At 34.4% G+C, this 25,624-nt stretch overlaps 1 protein-coding gene across 3 annotated transcripts in view; it reads right to left on the bottom strand.

Annotated features, from left to right (window-relative positions):
• Positions 1–1,112: 1,112 nt before the first annotated feature.
• PHF6 (PHD finger protein 6) overlaps positions 1,113–25,624 on the bottom strand; it is a 48,905-nt gene continuing 24,393 nt past the window's right edge. For 2 of the 3 annotated variants that reach the window (XM_063083697.1, XM_063083699.1), the window contains 6 exons: positions 14,591–14,757; positions 14,141–14,284; positions 13,031–13,135; positions 9,976–10,109; positions 3,855–3,984; positions 1,113–3,061 (listed from right to left, as the gene is read on the bottom strand). In XM_063083697.1, the coding sequence (XP_062939767.1) occupies positions 3,855–3,984; positions 9,976–10,109; positions 13,031–13,135; positions 14,141–14,284; positions 14,591–14,757 (680 nt within the window). In that variant the 3' untranslated portion in view covers positions 1,113–3,061. Of the gene's footprint in view, positions 3,520–3,854; positions 3,985–9,975; positions 10,110–13,030; positions 13,136–14,140; positions 14,285–14,590; positions 14,758–25,624 lie in introns of all 3 variants that reach the window. The other variant, XM_063083698.1, reaches the window with a different exon arrangement.

Genomic DNA, 25,624 nt, shown 5'->3' with positions numbered 1-25,624 from the left:
CCTGAACCCCTATTGCCAAATGGATACATTGTACTAGGAGTTTTGGTTTGATTATTTTCAAAATCACCTTCTGAAGTTCCAGAGGACTCGATTTAAGCCGTAGGTATCTGAACCACATAATAAAAGAACCAAGATTTAATGCAGTTCTATTGCACTGAAAAGACTGCTATTTCTCTCCATGATAAAACCTTTATACTGTGAAACCTTGAACTGTATTCAAATCACATTTTTCTTTCTCTCATACTTGTTTAACAAGTCATTGAACTAGGAATTTCACCTTAAATACAACAAGACTAAAAGAAACACAATACTATTGCTGTTATCAAATAAGCTTCATTATACACTTTCACAAAAAAGACATACAAATATGAAAGTCATAACTCATTTATTGAATGAATAGTATATGCAAGAATACCAATAAAAGGAAACTAATACTACAAACTACAATTTTGAAAATAAAGCCAATGTAACAGGAACAAAATATACATAACATGAGAGGAATGTTTGATTTTTTACCCATATGCATTCCTTATCTTTACAATTAACCTAAGTGTCTGTTAGAACAAAACTGTATGCCTTGGTCTAACTTTAGTGCTTTTTAAAAAAGCAACAACATTCTAGAACACTTTTTCTTTTGCTTTGAGATATTTGAGATTCACACATTTGTTCAAGTACATAGATTCTGATTCAAAGGTAGATCTAAAGATCTTGTTATTCTCTTAATTTCTTGAGTAGCATGTACTTCTGAGCAAGTACTATCTGAATTTCTAAAATTGCTGATCCTTGAAATAAAATTTCTTTCAATTGTGGGTTTTTAATAAATTGAGATGAAAGTAAAAGTCCCTCCTCCCCCCTTCCCCAGGAACAAAGAGCTCTTATTAAAGTATAGAAACTCAAGTCTATCTTTCTACGCTAAAGAACATTTCTTACTAACATTTCTGGTAAGGCAATAAATGCTCCAGAATAATCTTCAATATACGCTTGCAAAGATTACACTGTTTAATATCAATAACAAAAATAAAAACAAAAAAAGGAAAAAAAAAGAAAAAAGAAAAGAAATGACGCTTCAAAAATTCAGGCTAAAATATGCATAAAACACAGTATTGCAGTATTTCTGGAAATGATGGAAATGTTATATACTTATCAAATAATGTCATGCTTATTAAAACTACAGTTAAGGATTTAAGAGATGTACAGTAAATACACTGCTGAGGTCCATTTTTCTAAATATTAATACCACAATGTAATTACTACCCAGAAGATGATGATGCTACTTGGGAACATAAGTACTGTACAATTTTTACATTGTAAGGCACTTTTACTCAGCATGTGACGAAAACATGGATAGAGAATCAAGATATTGGAGGTTTACAACCAATGGTGATTTTTTTCATGTGACTTCAATTTACATTTCAATTTTTAATGAACGATTGTTTGGCCAATCACACCACAGTGAGAAAAACAGGTAGTCAGCCACTTATCTAGCCAACCAAAAGGTAAAGTGCTATTCTGGTTGCTAGTGGCAGAGAAAGGGCTGAAGAAACCCATACAAAGTCATACATTTTACTACATGGTAAATCCATCAACTGACAGCTGTAGTATTTGAAGTCCTTTATATAATTATTGAATGGCCATGATTACCCTTGGCACCTTCCATTTTTCCTAAAAAACTCATTACAGTAGTTGTCCAAAAATGAAGGAGCTCTGTTGTTCCACGGGTAAGTCTATGGCACACAATGTAAAAATGATCTGAAGACACAGTGATTTGAAGATTTTAAAAATAATGATTTTCAAGCTGTTGTAAGGAAATAAAGTACAGATCCTTTGGGAAAAGTCACATAGCTTGGTAAACAAACACCTAGATCTGTCCTTGCACTTCAAGTCATGATGAATTTTGAAAATAATCACATACACATAAAAAACCCAATGGCATATTAAGAGCAAAAGGAGAAAACGTATAGGGCAACCCACTACTAAAGCTAGTTTCCTTCTAAACATAATTATAAAAGATGGTTAAAATAAAGCAAGCATTGAGTCCCTTGACTTAAGTAAATTTGTGAATACACACTCGACAAACAAGATCATAAGGGACTAGCAGTTAAAAAATAATCAGTCATCAAGCACAGTGTAATTTTCCACCTGTTACATTTTTTAAATGCTGTTCTATCAGCTGCAGAATATTTCAATGTACAGTCAAGTTAACATGTTATTTCTTATTTGCAATTTCGCTTTATTGTGGTAGGTTAACTAAAAATTCATAAGTCAGAATCCCTACCCTTGGTATTGAGGTGCTATGGTAATATTAGGCAGACCACAACTAAAGTTTTTTTTGGTTTTGCCATAAAGAAATATATAAATGTGCTTCAGCAGGTAAATGGAAGAAAATACCACTAGCTAGAAAATGCCAGTGTGAAAATCCTTTCTAAAAAGCTGGGTTCTTAGGCTTTCATAAACAATTCTGATGATCAATAAAACACCGAGCCCTACCAGAAGAAAAGTCGGGCACCAAAGCCTATTTAATAGATAACGAAAGCAATGACTGAAAACATTAAAAATATTAAATAAGGTTTCTAAAATAGTGGTCACAAAATTAAAAATAAATACTGTCTTACACAAAGACTGTTTTTTACTCCTACAGCACACGAGACCTCCTTACATACTTTGGGCCAATACATGAAGTGTTCCACACGACAGGGCACTTGAGAGGAACGGGTTTCAGACATGGTGTCTAAAGTCCTTAGCGAGTGGTAACCCTTTAAATCTTAAAGAGGTTAATTTGCTGTTGCCAAATGTTAGTTTAAACTTGAAAGGATTCAATCATTTTGCCAGAAGCTCTTTGTATGACATGGAAAGAGAAGAGGTGTACTGTCAAGAGAATTTTGGCATAAGCACTGGAGCCCACAGCTTATAATCACCAGTTGCCGAGTCCATGCTGGTCAGTGAGAACAACTTTAACAGGAACCAAATGAAAAGCTTTAGCACACTTCTTGGAAGAATTTTTTAGCATGTGCTGTCAAAGCCAAGAGAAAAAGAAGGTTCTCTTCATTTCTAGCCTCCATTACTTGAGTGTGGAAAAAAAAAAAATCCACAAATTACCATGTGTTGCCACCAGAGGCATGTTTGCATTGTAAAGTAAAATTTGCTTATGCTTTTCCTTGAGTATGAATTCACTAAACAAACTCAAACACATTCTAACAGTAGAACTTTGTTCAGTCCAGAAATATAGCTTACTTCATTTCAATGTCTGCTGTAACTGTTGACACTATACACAGGGTTAATAGTGTTTCAACTGCTTCCCAGAAACTGCAAACTACAGTTACGTAATATTAACATGTCAAACTCAGCCATCTAGTGAAGGCTCATGAAACAAACAAGACATTTTTAGGCAGTTCAATGAAGGATCTAAGAGTTGGGCAGTAAAAAGTTACAAACCCTTTTTGATTTTAGAAAACAGTGAAAAAAGAATAGTAGTTATGGATGTCTTATTCATTCCCAGTTTTCTAACTCTGTCCCATGAACCTGTTTTAAAAGATGATAAAAAAATGTAAAATATGATGCTGAGGGGAACACAATCAATATAATGTTATTGAGGAGTGAGAATATCTTATTGATTTAACATTACTACTACATTTATTGATTAAGTGGATAGCTTGCTTTTACCGTTGCAAAATCAGCTAGTTAAAAAAAAACAACAAAAACTATGCAAGCCTACACAATCCTTAGCATTCTAGTAACATGCCCTTAACTAAATATAATAGGATTAAAAAATCTTACTGCATACCACTACTTCAACATGTATTTAATCAGTATATATCGTATCCTGACAACGGATGCCATATAATTAACTTTCATACCTAGTTTCCATTAAGTTGCTGCTGGGTTAGTTGTTGCTGATCAATTTCTACTTTTACCCGGCTTTTACTCTCTCGTTCCTCATCTTCTTCATCTCTCTCATCATTTCCACTATGATTTTTACAATATAGTCTACAATGATGAAAGACAAGAATCTCAGTGTTTTGTCATTGTTGATGAGAATACATTTATGCCATCATTAAAGTCACATTTCTGGAAAGATATATATATTCTATATATACTGCTGCTTTCACATTTTATGAAACAATTTTACTCAGACTCTTCAAGTGCCTGTTCGTCATTAGTGTTGTGGCTTTCATTAGAATACCTTCATGAGTCATCCAACAGTTTTCTGGCACTGCATTTGGCTATGTCTTTTTAAACCTAGACTGGTCCCCCCGACTTCTTTTTTTCTCGTAACACTGACTTTTTTGGATGAGAACAAACCAGATAGCTTGTCAACTATACTAGATTCTGGATTTGTCTAATTGTGGTACTATTTTATTCATTTCTCTCTCACCTTGAACTTCCTATAAACTGAAAATAAGATCTAAGGGCTTGCTTAGCTTCAGGTTCAGCTTTTCTTTCTTACAGTCAGACACTTTGTAGGTGATCTTGCATACTTTAGGCGGCATGTACTTTCAAACTGTCCTGCTATTAGTGATCATCTGATTAAGGTGGTGGTGATGGCCAGATTTTTCCATTGTAGGTTTTCCGCTTTAAAAGTAGCAAGTAAGGCCACCCCGTGGCTCACTCGGTAGGAGTGCGGTGCTGATAACACCAAGGCCACGGGTTCGGATCCTATATAGGGATGGCTGGTTTGCTCACTGGCTGAGCGTGGTGCTGACAACACCAAGCCAAGGGTTGAGATCCCCTTACCAGTCATCTTTAAAAAAAAAATAAAAGTAGCAAGTAATCTCTAGAGTGATACTTTGACATCATGCTGTTCCAACAACCTTTTTTATTTGGGTAAATACACTATATATATATTTTTTGTTTGTTTGTTTTTTGGTGGCTGGCCAGTACAGGGATTCAAACCCTTGACCTTGGTGTTATAACACTGCACTCTAATCAACTGAGCTAACTGGCCAGCCATATATATACTATATATTTGAAATTCATTAAGTTTTTAATAGAAACAGTAATGTAGGTGATTTTGGACAAAGAAGGATGAGCTGATCTGAACTCCTTTTTAGGTCAGTTATACACAAGATAACAGTAGAACAAGACTTAGAAAATGTTCACTGGATGCCCTCTTGTGGTCAGCAATGCATAAAAGATGATCGTTCACATGTTGCAATATGATCTAAACTAGGTCTAACATAGAATAAAAGGCAGGGAAGGTGGGGTGAGGTTGGGGAGACAAGAACAACTGACTTCAATCTAGTTTTGCTCACTATTTTTAGTCTTAAAACATTTTCAATAACTTTCAAAGAACTCTGGAGAATCTGTACTCTTTAGATTAATGCACATTGGGAACTACCTCTTTTTGTTTATTTAACCATGAGTTCAAATATCAAGAATGAGATTCCTACACAGTGCCACTTAGGAGACATCTTCCCCAAAAATCTAACCTGAAGCTAATTCAACCTTTGAACCAACTTGTGGTTTACAGAAAATATGGGGGAGAGGGGTAAAGACACAAGTTAAATGGCATCATGAAATAGCAAACAGACAAATCTGGAATGCTGAACTTTTATAGGACAACTTACCAGGGTTCTTTAACAAGTAGGGAGGAATAGGCAGGAGTGGGGTGAGGACTGCTCCATATTAAGACAGACTTAAGAGATATATCAAATACAATGGATGGAATTTGTATGTATCCAGATTTGAATAAATCAAGTCTAAAAAGACATTTTCAAGACAATTGGGGTAATGTGCAAATGGACTGGGTATGAGATGATACTAAGAAATAATTGTTAACTTCATAAAGTATAATAATGGGATAGTGATTATGTAAGAAATATCCATATTTTTAAGAGATGCATACTGAAGTATGTAGGGATAAAATGACAAGAGATCTGGGATTCTGCTTTAGCATACTTTAGGAAAAAAACAACAGACGAAACAACTGTAGCAATAACTTGGTAACTACTGATAATGTGGAGCTGTTATACTATTCTATTTTCGTGTACAATTGAAAATCCTTTTAATAGAAAGTTTTGTCTAAAAGGACATATCCTTTGTTGTCAGAACAAATTTTAACCTCGTTATGGGATTATTTTTCATTTGTGGTATATTTCCCATAGGCCCTTCACCAGTCTAGGTGCCAAGGTCACAGGTGTCAACTGGTGACATAAGATCCCTGCTGTCACAGAACTCAGTTTTTTAGGGGGAGAGACTGACTTTTTTTTAAAAAAGGTCATATTTAAATAGTTTAAAAATATAATAAAGAGAAAAGAACAGAATAAATATAAATATAAATCATCATATACTCCTCCCTCTTCTTTTGAATATGAATATAGTCAGGATCCAGAAAGGGCTGGTAATTAAGGGAAGCCACATTTAGGAGATAGGGAGGCCATTTCATTCGGAAATATTCTTCCTTGCACTTCCTCATATTTGCCCATTCTTCTCTCCCCAAACAATTTGCATATAGACTCTTATTTGAATTCAATGGTCTCTATCTGGAACCCACATTATAAGCAGATTTTAGAAATGCATTTCAATGTGAAAAAATAAAAAGGGAAATTCAAATCATCATGGATCCCAGTGCAAGTATTTTTGTTTAGAGACAGTCACTGAAACATGGTTTTCTAATAGCTAAAAAGTAAAAACAGCCTAAATGTCTAAAACAGGAACTGAAAAAACAAACTCATATACCCATACCATAGAATTCTATGCAACCATTAAAACAGATGTAAAACTGTTTAATGTCACAGAGAAAACGTCTCATACAGTAAGTGGAAAGATTATAAAACAATGAGGGGGATGGCTGGTTAGCTCAGTTGGTTAGAGCATGGTAGATAACACCAAGGTCCAGGGTTTGATCCCTGTACCACCCAGTTAGTTTACAGGAGAAAAAAAAAGAGAGAGAGAGATTATAGAACAGTGTATATAAGAAAATCTTGTTTTTTATAAATACACACATATACACAATCACATAAATATCTAGAAGAAAACATTTCAAAAGATTTAAAAGTGTTATCTCTGGGTGGTAGAATTAAAGTTGACCTTTTTTTCTTATCTATATTTTCCATTTTTCCAAAATGAAACTAATTATTATGATAAAAATATCTAAATAAAGTTAAAATGTAAATATAATAATTCTCCATATAATCTGATTTTAGGTATATAAAATGGGCCTGTTATTTTAAAATGTTAGTGGCTACTTTATAAATAATGTACTGCTCATGAAAATATTCAAACACCACAGAACCATATAATGGAGAATACAAAATTGTTTCTCCTCCTCTTCCATCCCTATGCAACTAACAAGAGGTAATAACCATCAAGATTGCTGAATATGCTTCTAGACATTTTTCTGTGTTTACAAAAACACATGGACACATACAAGTGGAAGGATAGGTGAGCAAAAAGATGGTAACCTGGGTCCCTGATGACACTGAAAACCTGCCTATGACATCTGGACTGCTTCCCTCTGCACATCTTTTAGGTAAGAAACAACCCTCTATCCTGTTTAGGCTGCAATTTTTTTTCATGTTAATATAATCACTGCAAATAGAAAATTATACCACATTCATTCTTCCAGATAAAACTGTCAAAAAATTTGGATTTGATTAAAATTATTGAAATTTATAGACTAATTTGGTGAGAACAGGCATCATTCAATGCTGAATCTATCAAGGAATATATTTCACCATTCAGCTGAGTCCTGTTTTTTTAATATATTTTTTTTCATATTTCCTTAGGATACAGCTAACACTTTTGGAATCACTTGATGAAGAATATCATTTCTTCCTTTTTTTTTTTTTTTTTTTTTTTGGTGGCTGGCTGGTAAGGGGATCCAAACCTGTGATCTTGGTGTTACAACACCTTGTTCTAACCAACTGAGCTAACTTGCTGGCCCCAGCTGAGTCCTTCGTAAAATGCAATTTTTTAAAGGTGGAAAAAGCTCACCTACTGTGTGTGTGTGTGGGGGGGGGGGGGGTTGATGATGGACATTTGTCCTTTATTTTTTCTATTACTGGAATTTTTTTTTAAAGTCATCTCATATTCTGCAACCTTACTGAGTTCTTATTTTAATAAATTCAGAGTTGATTCCTTTGGAATCCATTTTCTTGGTAGACAATGATATCAATAACGAATATTGATCACTTTATTTATTATACATTTTTCTTTTGTTGCACCAGCTTAACCCTCCAGAAGAATGTTGAAAGTAATGTTGGTAGCTGGCATTCTTGTCTTGTTCCTCACCTGAATGAAAGTGTATTTAGTCTGAGGGTTCTCAATTAGAGGTGAACATGAGAATCACCTGAGGAGTCATCAAAATACATGGTTTGGGCCTCAACCCAGACCTACTGAATTTTAATCTCTGCGGGTAGGGCCCAGGCACAAATGGTTTTAATGAGGGCCCTAGTCACCCCCAGGTGATTCTGAGGCTACCTCTCTGGTTAAGAACTGTTGCTCCTTTGACACTAAATAAGTTATTTGCTGTTGTTTTCTCATAAACACCCTATTAAGATTCCTAGCCTACCAAGAGCTCTCCTGCTACATTACTTTAAAATTCAGAAATTGATGCAGAATGTTAGCAAATGCCTTTTCACTATCCATCAGGAAGATGACAGGATTTTTCTTTATTAATTATAATAAATCGCATTAGTGTACTTCCTAATTTTGAACAGTCTTTAAATTCTTAGAATACAGAGCTGGATTTGACTTGCTAATATTGTATTTAGAATTTTTGTATATATATTTATAAAAGTGAGATTGGTCTATAGTTTTTTTGTTTGTTTTTTAATATATCTTTGTCAGGTTTGGTATCACAGTTATTTAAGCTTTACAGAATGAACCAAGAAGTTTTCCATCTCTTGGTATGTGCTGTACCTCTTTAAATAACATTGGGATTATGTGTTCCTTAAAGGTAGAACTCACTTGAAAAACATTTATACCTTTATTATTAAACAAAGTTTGGCAAATTTTATAATACAGCATTAACACCTTATGCAGGCACTCAGATGACATGGTGACTGCTTGTGCAAACTACTTTTCACACATAATACTAGATCCTGAAGTCACTGGTTTATTGCATACTAGGCACGTGAGAGTAAAAAAGTGCTTTACAACTCTCAAAGCAAATCAAAGTTCAGGGATCCCTACTAACTTACTCTCCATTCTATTAAACAAATGGAACCATTATAGGTAAACATTGATATCACTAGCCCAAGGCAGCACAGGTAAGTGGAAGACCCATAAAAAAGAGGGTGATATGTAATCCCAAACTCCAATCCTTACTCTTCCATCATCCTTGTGAAAGAATCTTTTGGCTTCTATCTTCACAACTACATTCTGTTCTAGGCTATGAACAATTCTCATTTGGACCAGCAGCAGCAGCAGCCTCCTAACTCATCTCCCCCTTTCCACCCTTGCTTCTGTCCCACCGGCAGGTCTTGCATATGATGTTCTCTCTGCCTAGAACACGCCCCCTACCCATATTCACCTCTGTTCTTCATCTCTCAGCTAAAGCACCATTTCCTTCAGAAAATTCTTAAACACCTCCCACTACAGACTAGTTTAGCTCTTTCTTGTTATACGCTGTCATAGCACTTTGTAACTTTAAATCACTTAAGTAGCTTGTAATTGTGTATTTATTTGTCTGACCATTTAATTAATAGGTGTCTCCCATTAGACCGTAGGCTTTGGGAGGACACAGCATATGTCTGTTTTGATCACTAGCATATGCCCAGATGCTGGCACAATGCCTGGCACATAGTATAACGTGCCATTTCAGCATAATTAATAATGAAGAATAAATGTTAATCCAGAGATATGCAGTCAGAGGAAAATTCTGTTTGCAGTACTCATTCCTTATGCAATATCCTCAGTATTCTACACTTGACTAAACACCACCTAAGAACAGAAATCAAGCAAACTAATGTCACCTACTTAAGGGCTGTTACTTACTGACATGTTTAGGAAAATGGACAATTGTTGTTTTCTTACTTGTAAATTCCTCGTGACATATTTTCAATGTATTTAGCTTTGTCTTGTACTCCACAGTGGTAATGGTAAGTCTTAACACAGGCTTTTATTTCACATCCAATAGTAGCACCAGGCTGACTGCAAAGTGTACATTTCTGTTTAAGGAAAGAGAAAGAATAATCATAAGTAGTATTTCAGAGTTTTGCAATCTTATTTATACTATTTTAGTCATATTTCAGCCAAACATTCCAGTTTACAAAGAAAACAGCAGCCATTTTCTATTGAAAAAGAGTACATTGTATTATTATTATTATTAATTTATTTTTTTCTAAAAGATGACCGGTAAGGGGATCTTAACCCTTGACTTGGTGTTGTCAGCACCACACTCTCCCAAATGAGCTAACAGTCCATCCCTATATAGGGATCTGAACCCGTGGCCTTGGTGTTATCAGCACCGCACTCTCCCAAGTGAGCCATGGGCTGGCCCTTATTTTTTTTAATTTATTTTCTTATTTTAACTTATCAATATACAATGTAATTGATTTTTGTGTCCCTTTACCAATTCCTCTTCCTCCTCCCCCTATCAACATCACATCTGTTCACTTGTCTTAAGTTCAAGGAATTGTTGTGACTGTTGTGTCTTCTTCCCCACCCCCAAGGTTTATCAAAGTATGGTTTACATTGTAACATTTTAATTATATGCTATATAATACAATGTACTCTCTGAAAAAGAGTACATTGTAGTACATTGTATTATATAGTATATAATTTAAAGAGTACATTGTCCACGAACTTTTTGAAGCACCCTCGTATAGATAAGATACTCCTTAAACTCAAAGGAAGAATGATATTGTATATTTTAGTGGTTGGCTTCTTTTTCTCCCTGAGATCAGATCCTTTCCTATTACGACTGGGGAAAGAATGAGGAACAGGAAAGCAATCCCCTCAGAGAGGGATCACTACCAAGTAGGCAAAGGGATGAAGGGCTGAAATCTTTTCAAGACTTCTCAATTTGGCCTAGATCAGCCTTGCCAGAGGAATGTTCCGAGATTAAAAGGTACCTGTTGAAAAAAGGGTTTCATAGTCAAATAAGTTTGAGAAATGATAGGTTAAGCAGATTCCTTTATTGCAGAACTACTTACAGCCTTTTCTCCAGAAAGGGGGGGTATAGTAAACACTTTCCAAGTTTATTGAACTCTAGATGCCCTTTTACTTTTAGAGGGGTTGGGGAGCATCTTTATTAACTAGTTTCTTTTGGACCACACTTGGGGGAAATGCTAGGTTAGTGTTTACCCTAACCTTCAACAATGCAGAAGTAAACGATAAGTTGATAAAAAGAATTGAATTGTTATCCTAGTAACCTATTTGTACTTTACATTTATGAGCCAACATTGCTCTATATATGATGAAGTACATGTTCCCTTATTTTTTTTTAGTACTAAAATTCTTTATAAAAGAGTTTCCTTTTTAAAAAAGTAATCAAAGTACCAATAAACTAAACTGGATCTAAATGGAACAGATAATTTTCACACCTTCAAATATGCATTTCCACACACAAAAAGAATTATTTCTAATGGATTCAGACAAAGATCATAGGTGTCTGAAACCACTACATGAAAGATTGAAGGGGAACTTCTCAATGGAGGGATCAGACTCACCACCTAAATCCAAGGATCAGACATTATGACCTGTCTGATGTGACAAAATATGGATGATATAGTCATACCTGTGAAGTATTCTTACCCCCAGAGTTGAAACTGTATCTAATCAAGTCTTAACATATAATTTCCACTTTAAAAGAAAATATCACAGATAGAGGGACAAGTTAAATGGTATCATGAAAAAGCAAACAGACAAAAACTGTGGGACATTCTACAGGACAATTAATTCATTTTCTTTGACAAGTCATAGCATACAAAAAAAAAAAAGGAACAAAAACAAAAAGATGAAGGAGGAACTGCCCTAGATTACTTAAGGGATATCTAAGAACCTAATGTAACCTGTAGTCCTCCTTTGGATCCTGATTCACATAAATCAACCTTACAGAGATAATTTTGAGACAGTTGGGGAAATACAAATATCAAATGGGTATTAAATGACACTGAAGAATTACTAATTTATTTAAATTATTAATTATTGTTATTTAAAATATTGTTAATTATTAATTTATTGTGGTTAGGTAAGAAAATGTACAATTTTTAACAGATACATAATGAATTATGAGGAGGTGAAATGATATGAAGTCTGACCTCTGCTTTAAAATACTTTCAAGCAACAAGAATAAAAGGCATAGATAAAAGGAGTACTGCAAATTCTTGATAACTGACGAATCATGGTGATGGAGAGATGTATGTTACTAGTGTTTCTAATCTTGATGTGTTTGAAAATTTTCACAACAAAAAAATTGCAAAATTAAAGTCATTTCTAGAGACAATTGCTGTCTTAAAGACTTTGCATTCCACTGATATTTTATAGTATTCATAAGCTTTAAAGGAGTAAGTGATCAATAAAGATGCCAATATTTCTTTAAGTTACTTATTAGTAACTTAGTATGTTTAAAACATGAGATAAGGCACATTTTATGAAGAAAACTTTAAAGCTATGATAAATATTTTAAGAAACATAACTGTTCATGTGTACTTTAAGAAAACAGAAAGCCCTGAAAATCTTTTCCTATTAAAAAAAAAGAATTAATAACATGGAGAGGTTCTCAATGCTATATTAGGGTTATGGAATTTTTCTTTAAGCAAGTTTACACAATATAACATTTTAAACTTAATATAGTTTGTCACATTCGTATCTTCACTTATTTTATTAAAGGGCTCGCAATTACCCTGAAATAGAAATCTTCTCAGTATAATTCTCCTACGCAATGAAGCTACATAGAAAGAGGAGTAAGTTTCAGTAACATCAGCATCCTTTATTATATTACAAATAAGTCAAATATATTCTTTGGTTTAACATATGAACGACTTTATATTAAATTTTTTAATCTGGATAAATTTGAGATGTGTTCTAAATTTAAAGCAGAAAGTCAAGAGTAATGTTGCATAACACAGATATAAAAACCACAGACCATTCTTTTTCCTCGCTTAATCTCCTGAAGTACAGTTTTAATATCAAAATCCCCAAATTCTGCTCTTGACGTTGTTGTGAGCTGGACTGTGCCAGAAGAAAACAACTAGAGAAGAAAAATACAGGAACATTCAGAATGTGTATGAGAAAAAGATTAAACAAGATAATAATGAACATGTTATATTACTTCAATTTCCTGAGAAAGATGATTTTTCCTTAACAATCAAGTACCAACTCAAATACTTTTAATATATTCATGTCTGATGAAAATACAATCCAAAAGAAAGACACTAAAATAAAACTAAAATTGCCAGTGTGGAAATACCCCGCTTCAAACAACAAAGATTTCAACAGTGTTACCCTGCTTTCTCAACTGTTTTACATTTCCATGGAGTTTTAAAAAATAGTTTAAATAGGTAAATTTTAACCATAGATGCAGATCAGAATCACCTGGGGTTTTTTCCCCCACCCCCTCAAATAAGACATGTCTGGGATCTACTCAATGGGAGTCCTAGGTGCACATATTTTGGAAAATGCTCCCTGGGTAAATCTGATATGCATTCTGGTTAAGAACCTCTGATATAAATAATATAATTAAAAAAAACTAATCATAAATGAGTAATTCAATACAATCTTATTTAAAAAATTTGTGTGTTCTGTAAGTCAGGCCTGGATCCAAGGATGCAAAGATAAAAACAACTTATCTTCATCTTGTTCTTATCTTCAAAGAATTTAAGAATCTAGTAGGAAAAATAGGCTCATAAATGAATAATTGCAATATAATGTATTAAGAACAATAATAGAGATATTTATTAGATTACAGTGGAGGCCTAAAATATCTTTCATGACATGTTTACAAAGCTGAAATTTTTAGTTATGAAACAATTAACTATAGATTATCTTGAATATAGTAACTATAATTACGATTACTTCAAATCCTACTAAAACATAAAGGCTATTATTTTTCAAAATCTAAAGTTTATTAAGATTTGGGATTACAGAATATACTATTCATTACTCTAAAACACTAATGCTGGGTGGGGGGAGTGCTGTATTTGGTTACTAGCTAAATGACTGTCAAAAAAACTTGGGCTTAAAAGTACATGCTTACCATGCACTTATAATGTGCAGCTGCCTTCTTGGCATTAAATATATGCAGTTTTCCTCTTGCTTCATTTTCTTCCTCCCCTACATGACAAAATCCACATTTAGGCCTGGTGTCACTAGGGCTGCTTCTGTGTGGAGACCTATCTCTCTGCAAATGTAAAAAAAAAAACAAAAAAACTTAGAAAAATATCCATGAAAATGTGCTATCAGTATTTCAAGTTTATTTAACATTTTAAATGATGAACTTTACCTACAGAGACAGTTTATTTTTATTTTTTATTTTTTGTCTTTTTGTGACCAGCCGTACCGCGCTCAGCCAGTGAGCGCACCGGCCATCCTTATACAGGATCCGAACCTGCGGCAGGAGCACTGCTGCGCTCCAAGCGCCACACTCTCCCGAGTGCGCCACGGGGTCGGCCCTATAGAGACAGTTTAAATAAAGTTTTCTACTTACATAGGAACTACTTTCTATTTCATCTGTTCCATGGGAGGATGTGGACCTGGTATCTTCCGAAAGCCCTTTAAAATTAGTTTTTCTTGGCCTTCCTTTGCGACTTTTCTTTTTACTTTTAGGTGATGAGGGCTCCAGTTCATGTTCATTGAAACTGTCTTCTAAATCAGCTGCTTAAAAAATGAACAAAAGCTTTATATAAACCAATCCTAAAATGAGCATTAGTTCATGCGTCCTTAGGACATACGTTTCTCTAAGGAATGAAATCATCTCCATAAATGAGAAATGGTCTGTGGTATATTCAATATAGCAACCTAATGTTTCAGATAAATGTAACAAAAATCATATACAAAAAATAATTTTATCATAATCATTGTCGCCTTAATTATTTCCTTCCGATTTATAATTCCGTAAAAGTAAGTTTTGTGATCTTGATTGTGTACATAATTCAGTAAGCATTTTCAAACTCTAATATATTAATTTTGAGAATTAGCTCGTGTCATTTTTTTCTTTACCATAGGTTTCAAAGAGTTTAACTTCACATTATTGGTGAAATTAGAACACTTACCTAGAAAATAAACTTACTACCACTTAGAAACCTAAATTAAAATAAAGTAGGTATATAAAAAAAAAAAGAATAAAAAATAAAGTAGGTATATTTGTGTTTTCCAATATAGAAGCAATACATGGATTTTAAAAATTTATGTCAGTTATAATGAAATAAAATTAAAACTTCAGTTTCTTAGTCACACTGACCGCATTTCAAGAGCTTATTAGCCATGTGGCTAGCTGCAACCGTACTGGACAGCACAAATATAGACTGTTTCCATCATCCCAGAACAGTTCTATTGGACAGCATTGGTCTAGATAGTTCTTGAAAGCATAATGAAAACGGAATGCACAAATTCAACAAGGAAGTCATCTATAATCTAACTGATCATGCAATTAAACAAACATGCAGTACGAAAGGAATTTCTAACACAAGCAATAGAAAATCTATGTTGTAAGTTAGTAGTGTGTACTTTAATGAATTAAACAAAATTACATAGAAATTTTAGAATTGCATTTCCCAGAAATTTTGAGGGCTTACTGTATACAAGACAATGTATTTAGTATTCAAAAAATGAACAACCAAATGTTCACTTCTCTTAGGGTCAAACTACAGAAAGTTTTAGGCATAGCTCTAATACACTCATTGTTTTATCTTTTATCATGTTATTGATTATATAATTCTAGAGACCAATTTCTCAGTGAGAAAGCATATCAACTATTTTCAGATGCTAATATCTTTCCTAATATTTTAAAGGTTTTTTTGTTTGTTGTTTAGAAATAAAAGCACATTCATTATGATAAGAGAGGCACTTCAATTAGCATACTTGAATATATATATGAACTCAGGGAACTGCAAACATTAGATTGTTTCCAAAACAGTTAATAACAATTTATATGAATGCAACTTCACATAACTATGGTAGGATTTGAGAGAGTTAAGGGGAAGAGGTAAAACCTATTGGATAGTGTTTTATAGGCAACAAAACAAATTCATGTAAAATAACTCTTTCTGTAGAGACAGAGAAGTCAATTAAAGACCTTAACACTATAGTTAATTTCATATCAGAACATACTGCCTACTTTAAATAATCAAACTGACAGTAGTGAAGACCTGTAATTTCATTAAAGCTGTCAGAATTACTGGCACTTGCCAAAAATCAAAAATTCGTAAAGTGTGTTTCAGTCATTCTGAGATACATATGTATGTACATATATGAAGGGTCTTCAAAAAGTTCATGGAAATATTTAGATTATCTTTTAATTCCATTTTTCCACAAACTTTTTGAAGTACCCTCTTATGTGTGTATATATAAAACATATTTAGTTATATATGTACATATATACGACATTCAGTTATCTATAATGGAAACAAATATCATTAACGCCATAATAACACTACATTATTAAATGTCTACAAAAAAATTACTTAAGAACTGTTTCCATTACCAGCCAACATGACTAGTTTTCCAAATGGCATGTTTGTCCTAAATATGAAATCATTCAGCATAAAATTTCAGGTAATGTTAACAGCAATTGTAAAAATCACAAAGGATTCTTAAATTTAACTATGTGAAACTTTCAAACTTTTGTAAAGTGGTAAATTAAAAGGCAACCAATAACCTGGAAAAATATTGGTTGTAACTGTGACAATGGATTAGTGTCCTTATGATATAATAAACTCACATAAGAGTAAGACCCCAATGGGAAAATGAATCAAGGACATGATCAGATAATTAACAAAATATAAGTAGTTAATAAACATACTTCTAAAATACTTAACTTCTGTAGAATCCAAGTGCAAATTAAGTGATATATCATTTTCACCTATCAAAACAGCACTTTAAATAGTTATAAGAAGCTGCAATAAACCCATCACAAACAAAAATATAGTGCCAGCCAGCCACCACACACACAAAAAAAGAAATAAACATATGAAAGAAGTCTCCTCTAAATGGAGAAAGAAACCATGCTTCTGGATGAACAGAATCAACATTAGAAAACCACTTCCTGCTAACCTACCTAATTCAATGAAATTTCAATAAAATGGAACTTAAAATTGATTCTATGGTTTTCTGGAAAAGTAAATGGACAATATGCAAGAATACCTTTTTAAAAAGACAGCAAAATGTACTATTAAGCAATAGCAGCTAAAATACTGGCACAATAATAGACATTTATCAGTGGAAGAGAATAGCAGGTTTGAAAACAGACCCATAGTGGTGGCATTTCAGATAAGCAAGGGAAAAGACATGATGGCACAATTGGCTATCCAATTTTAAAAACTGAGATTCCTTTCCTCACACTATATGGAAAAATTAGAGATGGATTAAAAATCTAATCACAAAATAAACTATAAATATAATATAAAGAAAATACAGATTTTTTTAATAATCTTGGAGAAGCCATAAAGGAAAAGACAGACCTGAATAAAAATTAATACATTTTGTATGACAAAAAGCACCATAAACTAAGTTAAAAGACAAATAAATTGGGAAATTATTTGCATATAGTGACAGAGAATTAATATCTGTATCATAGAGACTACCTACAAATCAACTTCAAAAAGACAAACCCCAAGAGAAAAATGCACAAAAGATAGAAACAGGCAATTCGCAGAAGAAATATAAATGACTAAAAAAACATGAACAGAAGCCCAACCTTACTAGTGATAATGGAAATGAAAATTAAATGAGATAATCAGATTGGCAAAAATTAAAGACTAATAATATCCAGCATAGGTAGGGGCAATCAAACACTGTCGGTGGGAGCATAAACTGGATAAATGGTTTCAGAAGCAACGTGACAGTACTTACTCCCAATGTTAAATGCACAGTCCCTTTGACCTGGCAACCTTATTTCCAGGACTTTATCCTACAGAGTCATTTGTATAAGTATATAGGTACAAGGAAAATTGTTGCAATATTATTTGTAATCATGAAAAAATAAACATAACCAATTTTTATTAATAGACAGACAAATCCTTAAGTGAACTATGGATCTATTTGTTCTATGGAATATAACACTAATGTTAAAAAGAATGAAGTAGATGTTTGTGCACTGTCAGGGAAGGAGGAGGTCTGATATACCAAAGAATAAAAAGAGCAAGTTGCATAACATCAGGTATAAGAAGTATGATGCCACTGTATTAAAAAAAAATGTGTGAATGCATATATATGTAAGTTTGTATGTACGTAAAAAAGGCTCTGGGAAGATATACACCAAATTGTTATTAACTAGTCACTCCTAGAGAATGTGATTTGGGGGTGAGGAGAGGGCTTTTTAAACTACTTTAATTTTAATAGTTCTTTTGTATTATTTAATTTTTTAAACAAAGGGCAATGTGATACTTTTGAAATTAAAGAATGTATAACATCCAATGTGGTGAAAGGTGGGGAGTGGGGGGGAGATGTGATTAGCACCACTGATGGAAATACAACTTAGCATAATCTTTCTGAAAAATAATATGGCAATGTTATCAGGAACCTTGAAAATAGTTTGTACCCTGTAACCCAGTGACTTCAGTTATAGGTATTTATCCTAAAAACTAAATGAACATGTGAATACAAAGCTAGCCACAGCACCTCTGTTTAAATTCTTCATGGTTGCAACCCATTGCTTTTTTCTCCCCAATTCAAAATTATTTTTTCTTTTCTAATTATAAAAGAACTATCTGCAAAAGAGGTAAAAATCTTCCTTCCACCTGTACTTCCACCTGCTCTGCACTCCCAGCTGGCTCTTAAGTCTCACTAGCCAGCACCCCCCTCACTCCTTCCCTCTGAGGTAACTGCTTTTTTTCTCAACCTCTGTAGTTAAGAGCCTGGGTTTGAGGGTTTGAATTTTGGGTGTGTCACATACTGTGTGTCCTTGGACCTGAGACCTGCCTTGAGGGTTCTTGAATGAATTACATGAATTAGTTCATAAAAAGTATTTAGAATAGTATTGGGCACATAAGACACTCAGTAAATGTTAGCTATTATTTCTTTGCATGTGCAAGTGTTTTTTAAAAGGACACACAAACAAATGGCATTCTAAGCATATTATTCTGCATCTTGCTTTTTCCACTTAATATACCTTGACAACTTTCCATGTCAGTATATACAAATTTACCTCCTTCCTTGTAAGAGCTAATAGTAATCCACTGTATTTAACCAGCTTCCTATTAAATGACTTGTAAGTTATTTTCATTGTTTTTGCTATTATAGGTGTACAATATCTTAAAAGCTTTCATTTCTGTGTGTGTATAAAAAAGTTGGAAATACAATAAGTTAACATTTGAGCTTTTGAGCTTTTACTATACCAGATGCGCTATGTAGTTTACATGCATTATCTCATTTGAACCTCACAACAACCCCATAAAGTTGTATCAGTTATCTTCGTAATCCCCTTTTACAGATAAGGAAGTTCAAAAACGTTAAAAATTTTGCCCAAGGTCACAAAGCTAGGGAGTGGCAGAGTTAGGACAGATATATGCCAGTGAGTAACTGCAAGTATGCTTTTAAAATGGTAATACTCATTGTCCGAAATACACATTTCCATATGCCCCTGGAAGTTAGAAAAAGGACAGTTATACATATGCTTATTATTATGCACAGAATTGCTCTGGAAGGATATACAAGAAACTGATAGTAATGGTTGTTTTTAGCAAAGGAATTTGGAAACTGAGGCACAAAGGCAAGGGTGGGAGGAAAGCCTATATACAGTGTATATACTCTTTTGTACTGTTGATTTTTGTACAGTGTTCATGTACTATTCAAAGAAATGAATACGATAAAAAATAAACCTTACCCTTGTATTCACAGTTGTGATTTCTAAAAAATCTGGGCTGATAAGATTGGTGACAAAATAAGGTTGTCCTCCTTCCTGTGCCACCAAACATTCCCAACTTCTTATGAGCACAGCCCCCAGATATCTATGTCACTTTATAATGGCCAGTCCCCTATTACCTTTCTGTTTGCCTCTGCTATGGTCCCTGTGGGGCAAGGGAGTGACCAACTTTACCAGGACACCAACTCTCCTCCTACTAGTATTGTAAAGCCCTGTCTGTCCCTTTACTGATTATCTTCTCCTTCTGAATCAATGTTTTCCTTATCTTCCATCTTCCTGGTTTATGCTCCATTTCCTTTCTCCTCTTAAGTTATCACATCGGTTAACAGTGAGGTAGAAAGGACCCCTGGACAAAGTCTGAAACTGGCACTTACTAGATCTTAACTTGGTTAAGTTACTCACTATTTGCAAGGCAAATTGCCCTCACGTATCAAATGGGACTAACACTACCTTCTTTATAAGGCCGCTTTAAGAAATTATTTGTGAAAAATGCTTTAGAAACTATAAAATTCTGTTCAACTGTTAGTTATTACTCTTGTTAGTCTACCTTGTATAGACCATAAAGTCTTTGTCTACAGGGGATTCTTTTCCAAATTCTCCCGAGGTGCCCACACCCAGCAGGCACTCAATAAATGTTTGTTGGAATTAAAAAAGAAAAGAAAAGAAAAGAAAAAAAAAAGAACAGGCATTAAGGTTGGAGCAAGCACCACCACCTTTGCTTTGAATCTTTATGATTGCTACAAAAGGAAAACTAGAGGTCACTTGCCCTGCCTTCTCCAGTGTAAACGTGATGTGCATTTGCTCTGCATTGCCACTGAACTCAGCTTTCTGCCTTTTCAGGAAAGGTACCAGGTAAAGGATTTATTTTATGCATATGCATTATGCATATACATATGCATATACAAATATGTAGCATACATACAAAATATATTATTCTTAATTAAGTGAGCTAAAATGAAATATGTCTGGGATGAGCTGATGACTGCTGAAGCCAGGTGATAGGTATGTGGCAGTTCATTATGCTGCTCTCTACTTCTGCATGTTTGAAATTTCCTATAATGAAAGTTTACAGATTGTGCTGAATCAAAGATGAGCATGTACAATGCCTAAAAATACTCTGCACGAGTGGTCAGTAAATCTGGTGAATCAAAGATAGAATATGGAGTCAGTTCTACATGGTGCAAAGACCACAATGTAAATATGATACTAAAATTTTCCAAGTTAAATCACAAATACAATTTAATTCTATTGTGTTCCAAGGAAGAGCACATGAAGAGTGATAAAAAAGGTACACAGAATTTTAAAGGAATGACAATGATGATATAAAACAGTATTTACTGTGTGCCTGGAACATTTCTGAGAGCTTTACATGCATTATTTCATTTAACCCTTACAATAATCCTACAAGGTAAATTTTTTTTTAAAATCCCCATTTTACAGATGCAGGATTTAAGGCTTTCCTCCGAGAGATAGCAAATAACTTGCCCAACATTATGTGATGAGGAAGTAACAGAGCTAAGATTCAAATACAGATCTGATTTCAAAGCCCATACTCTTAACCAGTGTATAATACTGCCTTCCCAGTACTTCATAAATCTATTCAATGCTACTAAACTTAAATGTTTTTTTTTTTTTTAATTGGGACATAGTTGATTGTACATATCTGTGGAGTACAACACTAAATATCAATACCAGTGTGCAATGTGTGATGTTCAAATCAGGATAATTACTATATTTATCATTATACAATGTAATCGATTTTTGTGGCCCTTTACTAATTCCTCCCTTTAGACTTAAATGTTTTTTTTATCTCTCTCTCTCTCTCTTTTTTTTTTTTTTTTGGCGGCTGGCCTGAGTGGGGATCCAAACCCATGATCTTGGTGCTACAAGGCTGTGTTCTAACCAGCTGAGCTAACGGGCCAGCCTAGACTTAAATGTTTTTAAGGACTTTGACCCCACATTAAAATCTCCCTAAATTTCCATTTAATGAAAGTAATGAAGATTGGAAATTGCAGCATATTCTAAAGAAAAAGAACAAAGAAGGAAACAGTAATTGAATATTAAATCAGTCAAAGTCTTAAAATCTACATAAATTGTAACACTCTTTCAACATACTACTACTACTACTTTTTTTTTTTGGACAGCTGGCCAGTATAGGGATTGAACCCTGGACCTTGGTTCCTTGGTGTTATCAGCACCATGCTATAACCAGCTGAGCTAAGCAGCCAGCCCCTCAACATACTTCTAATTTATCTATGGTGACCCTACTTCCTGAATCAAACTGAGTTATATGATTTGACAAGCAATCTGTAATATAAAGTTTCAGAAGTGTCCATTAGGGAATCCACCAGGTCTCTGAATAAAACCAAGATTATAGCCTCCACGGTTAAGCACAAAAGATTTCTTTACACTGTCTCAGAAAGCATGGTATTGTATGGTCACTGTCATTCTAGCACTTAGCACTATTGTTATCTTTTTAAGTAACTTTAGACTTATAAAAAAGTTATAAAAAAATTTCCTGTAGGTCCTTCACCCAGATTCCACAAATGTTAATATTTTAACATTTGCTTTATCAAATTCATTCTCTCTATATATGTACACACACTTATTTTCTGAATGGTTTAAGAGTAAGAATGCAGACATGATGCCCTCTTATCTGTAAATACTTCCGTGTGTCACTTTATTTTTTTTAAGGAATTTATTTTTTAAATTCAAACATATTGATTGTACATATTTATGGGATACAGAGTTATATTTCAAGACACATACACAGTGATGATCAAATCAGGGCAATTAGCATATTCATCATTGTAAACTTTATCATCTTCTTGTAATGAGAAAATTTGAGCTTCTCTCTTTTAGCCATTTGAGAACATACAATAAATTACTGTTAATTACAGATGCCTAGCACTACTGTACACCACTAGAACTTACTTTTCCTATCTAGCTGTAATTTTGTTTCCATTAACTAACATGTCTGCCACTAAATTGTGTTTCCCCCTCACTCCTCCCAAAACTGAAATTATGTTTTGGTAATTCATCTCGCACTACTAACACCCCACACGAGAAGCTATGGGAGAAGGAAATGTCATCCCCAAATCGTGACATATTAGATATTGTGCTTAGTTTCAAGTTTAAGAAACTGAAGAGGTTATAAACATTTTCTGAGCACCTATCCCATGTAAGACATTCTATATTGGGTAATTTAAGAAAAATAATAAACCACAAGTTTGGTTCCTTACAATTTCAAGAACCTAAACTGATCTGAGGTTATGTTGTGATCATGACTTACATTTTACATATTAACACCCAGCATCTACTCTAAATGCCTTTTTCTATGTCATCACAGATTATTTTGCTCAATATAAATTATTAAATACAAAGGCCTCAATATCTTAATAAGTAAAAATGACTTTTTAAAAAAAAATTTATCTTTTGTCTTTTTTGTGACCGGCACTCAGCCAGTGAGTGCACCGGCCATTCCTATATAGGATCCGAACCCGCGGCGGGAGCGTCGCCGCGCTCCCAGCGCCGCACTCTCCCGAGTGCGCCACGGGCTCGGCCCTAAGTAAAAATGACTTTAAATGAACCACCATTTGTACCTAACCACAGTTCCTTGCAGGTACTCAAATGTTTAGTGATGATAAGCTGCCCTATTAAAGTACTTCTATAAAACAGACTAGCATCAATTATAAGGTAGAGCTATTTGCTATTATCAATGTTTGACATTTTTGAAACATTCCTTAAAAAAAAGGTAGAGAATATAGCTATTATATAGATACATGCGGGGAAAACACATGATGTAGGATTTAATTCTGGCTATTCCTGCCCATTTTAAAAGTATAATAGGAAGGCATGACACCATTTTAAGTACTCATTAACCACATGTGGCTAGTGGCTACCATACGGGACGGTGCAAATATGGAACATTTTCATCATCACAGAAAGTTGTACTAGACTGTGTTATTGAGTCATTAGTTCCCTATCCCTTTGTGAAAAGCCCTGCAACGTTGAGGTCCATGCCATTCAGTTAAACTAAACCACGGCTTCTCAAACTTTAAAGTGAATACAAACCACTGGGGATCTTGTTAAAATACAGATTCCTATTTAGTAAATCAGGGGTGTGGCCGGAGATTAGGCATTTCTCCCCATAGCAGCCAGCCACCAAAAAAAAAAAAAAAAAAAAAAAGAGAGAGAGCAAGAGAGAGAGAGATTAGGCATTTCTAACATGCTCCCAGATGATCCCAATTGCATTGGTCCACAGACTACACTCTGGGAGGAAAGGGGCTACCCTCTTCCCCTCCTTGTTGCTAACAATGATCAACTCCCAATCATTCTACCTCATGCCTCAGACTTCCTTTAGCACACCGCTCACAGTCCTTTTCTCCATCCCGACCCCTGCCATCACCCTGGGTAATTCTTACTGTCCACATGGACAGTCCAAGCACCACCTAGCCACTCAGTTCCTTGTCTTCAATGATGTCCTCCACCAACCACTCAATTCCTATAATCCCACCCAGACATCTGATAATTGCCTAAAATGGTACTTTCTACCTCTGAAATATAGATATCACACTTTGGGACCACAAATGCTCGCTTTCCCAAGTACTTTCATTCTCACTGCTCTTCAGCCTTTTCAGAACCTCCAGACCATTGATTCCCTCCTGGTTCTTATTCTGCTGCCTTCGCTTCCCTCCCTATCTAGCTCAAATTTCTCTTTTGCAAATATCCTAAACACTCTCATCCCTTTACTTCTTTGTTGAATTTGCTTGACAGAATCCCAATTCTGAATTAACCAACTAGCTTTTTCTGTCCTACATCCCAGATACTGAATTGCTGGAGGAAAAGTCACACAACCTAATTGACGGGTACCACTATATAAATTCATGGTTGCCAACCTCAACTGGGTCCTCAACCTAGTCTGGAAACCTTATATTCTCTAGGAATACCTCCTCTCCCAGTCTTCACAGCTATTCTTTCAAACCTTCTCTCTCCTTCAACTTCCAACCCTTACCCCCTCCCTGCATTCTCCTCCACACAGAAAACAGACCAGATAGGAGCTACCTATCTTCTTCCTTCTCTCCTATTACAGTGGAAATGTCCTCTTATTGCAGGCCAATTGTTTTGCTTCCGTGCTGAATCCTCTTTCTTATACTTTCAATCTCTTCCTGCCTTTAGGATCCTTTCTTATAAGGGTTTATGTATCAACTAATTCCTCCCCTTAAAAAAATAAAAGCCAACTAAGTGAAAGAAGCCAATCTGAAAAACCTACATACTGTATGATTCCAACTATATGACATTCTGGAAAAGGTAGAACTATTGCAGACAGTAAAAATATCAGTGGTTGCCGGGACTTTGGCGGGGAGAGAAAGGGATAAATAGGTGGAGCACAGGAAATTTTTAGGGCAGTGAAATTATTCTGTATGATAATATCATGGTGGACACGTTATTATACATGTATCAAAACCCACAGCACATACACCATCAGCGAACCTTATTTATTTATTTATTTTTTGGCAGCTGGTTGGAATGGGAATCTGAACCCTTGACCTTAGAGTTATAACACCACATTCTAACCAACTGAGCTAACTGGCCAGTGAACCCTAATTTAAACCACGGACTTTAGGTTATGATGAGTCATACTGGTTCACTGATTAGAAC

The sequence above is a fragment of the Cynocephalus volans genome, chromosome X (genome assembly GCF_027409185.1).
Source record: "Cynocephalus volans isolate mCynVol1 chromosome X, mCynVol1.pri, whole genome shotgun sequence".
Lineage (NCBI taxonomy): Eukaryota > Metazoa > Chordata > Mammalia > Dermoptera > Cynocephalidae > Cynocephalus > Cynocephalus volans.
The sequence above is the reverse complement of the archived record's forward strand: the minus strand, read 5'-3'. Positions and strand labels throughout refer to the sequence as shown.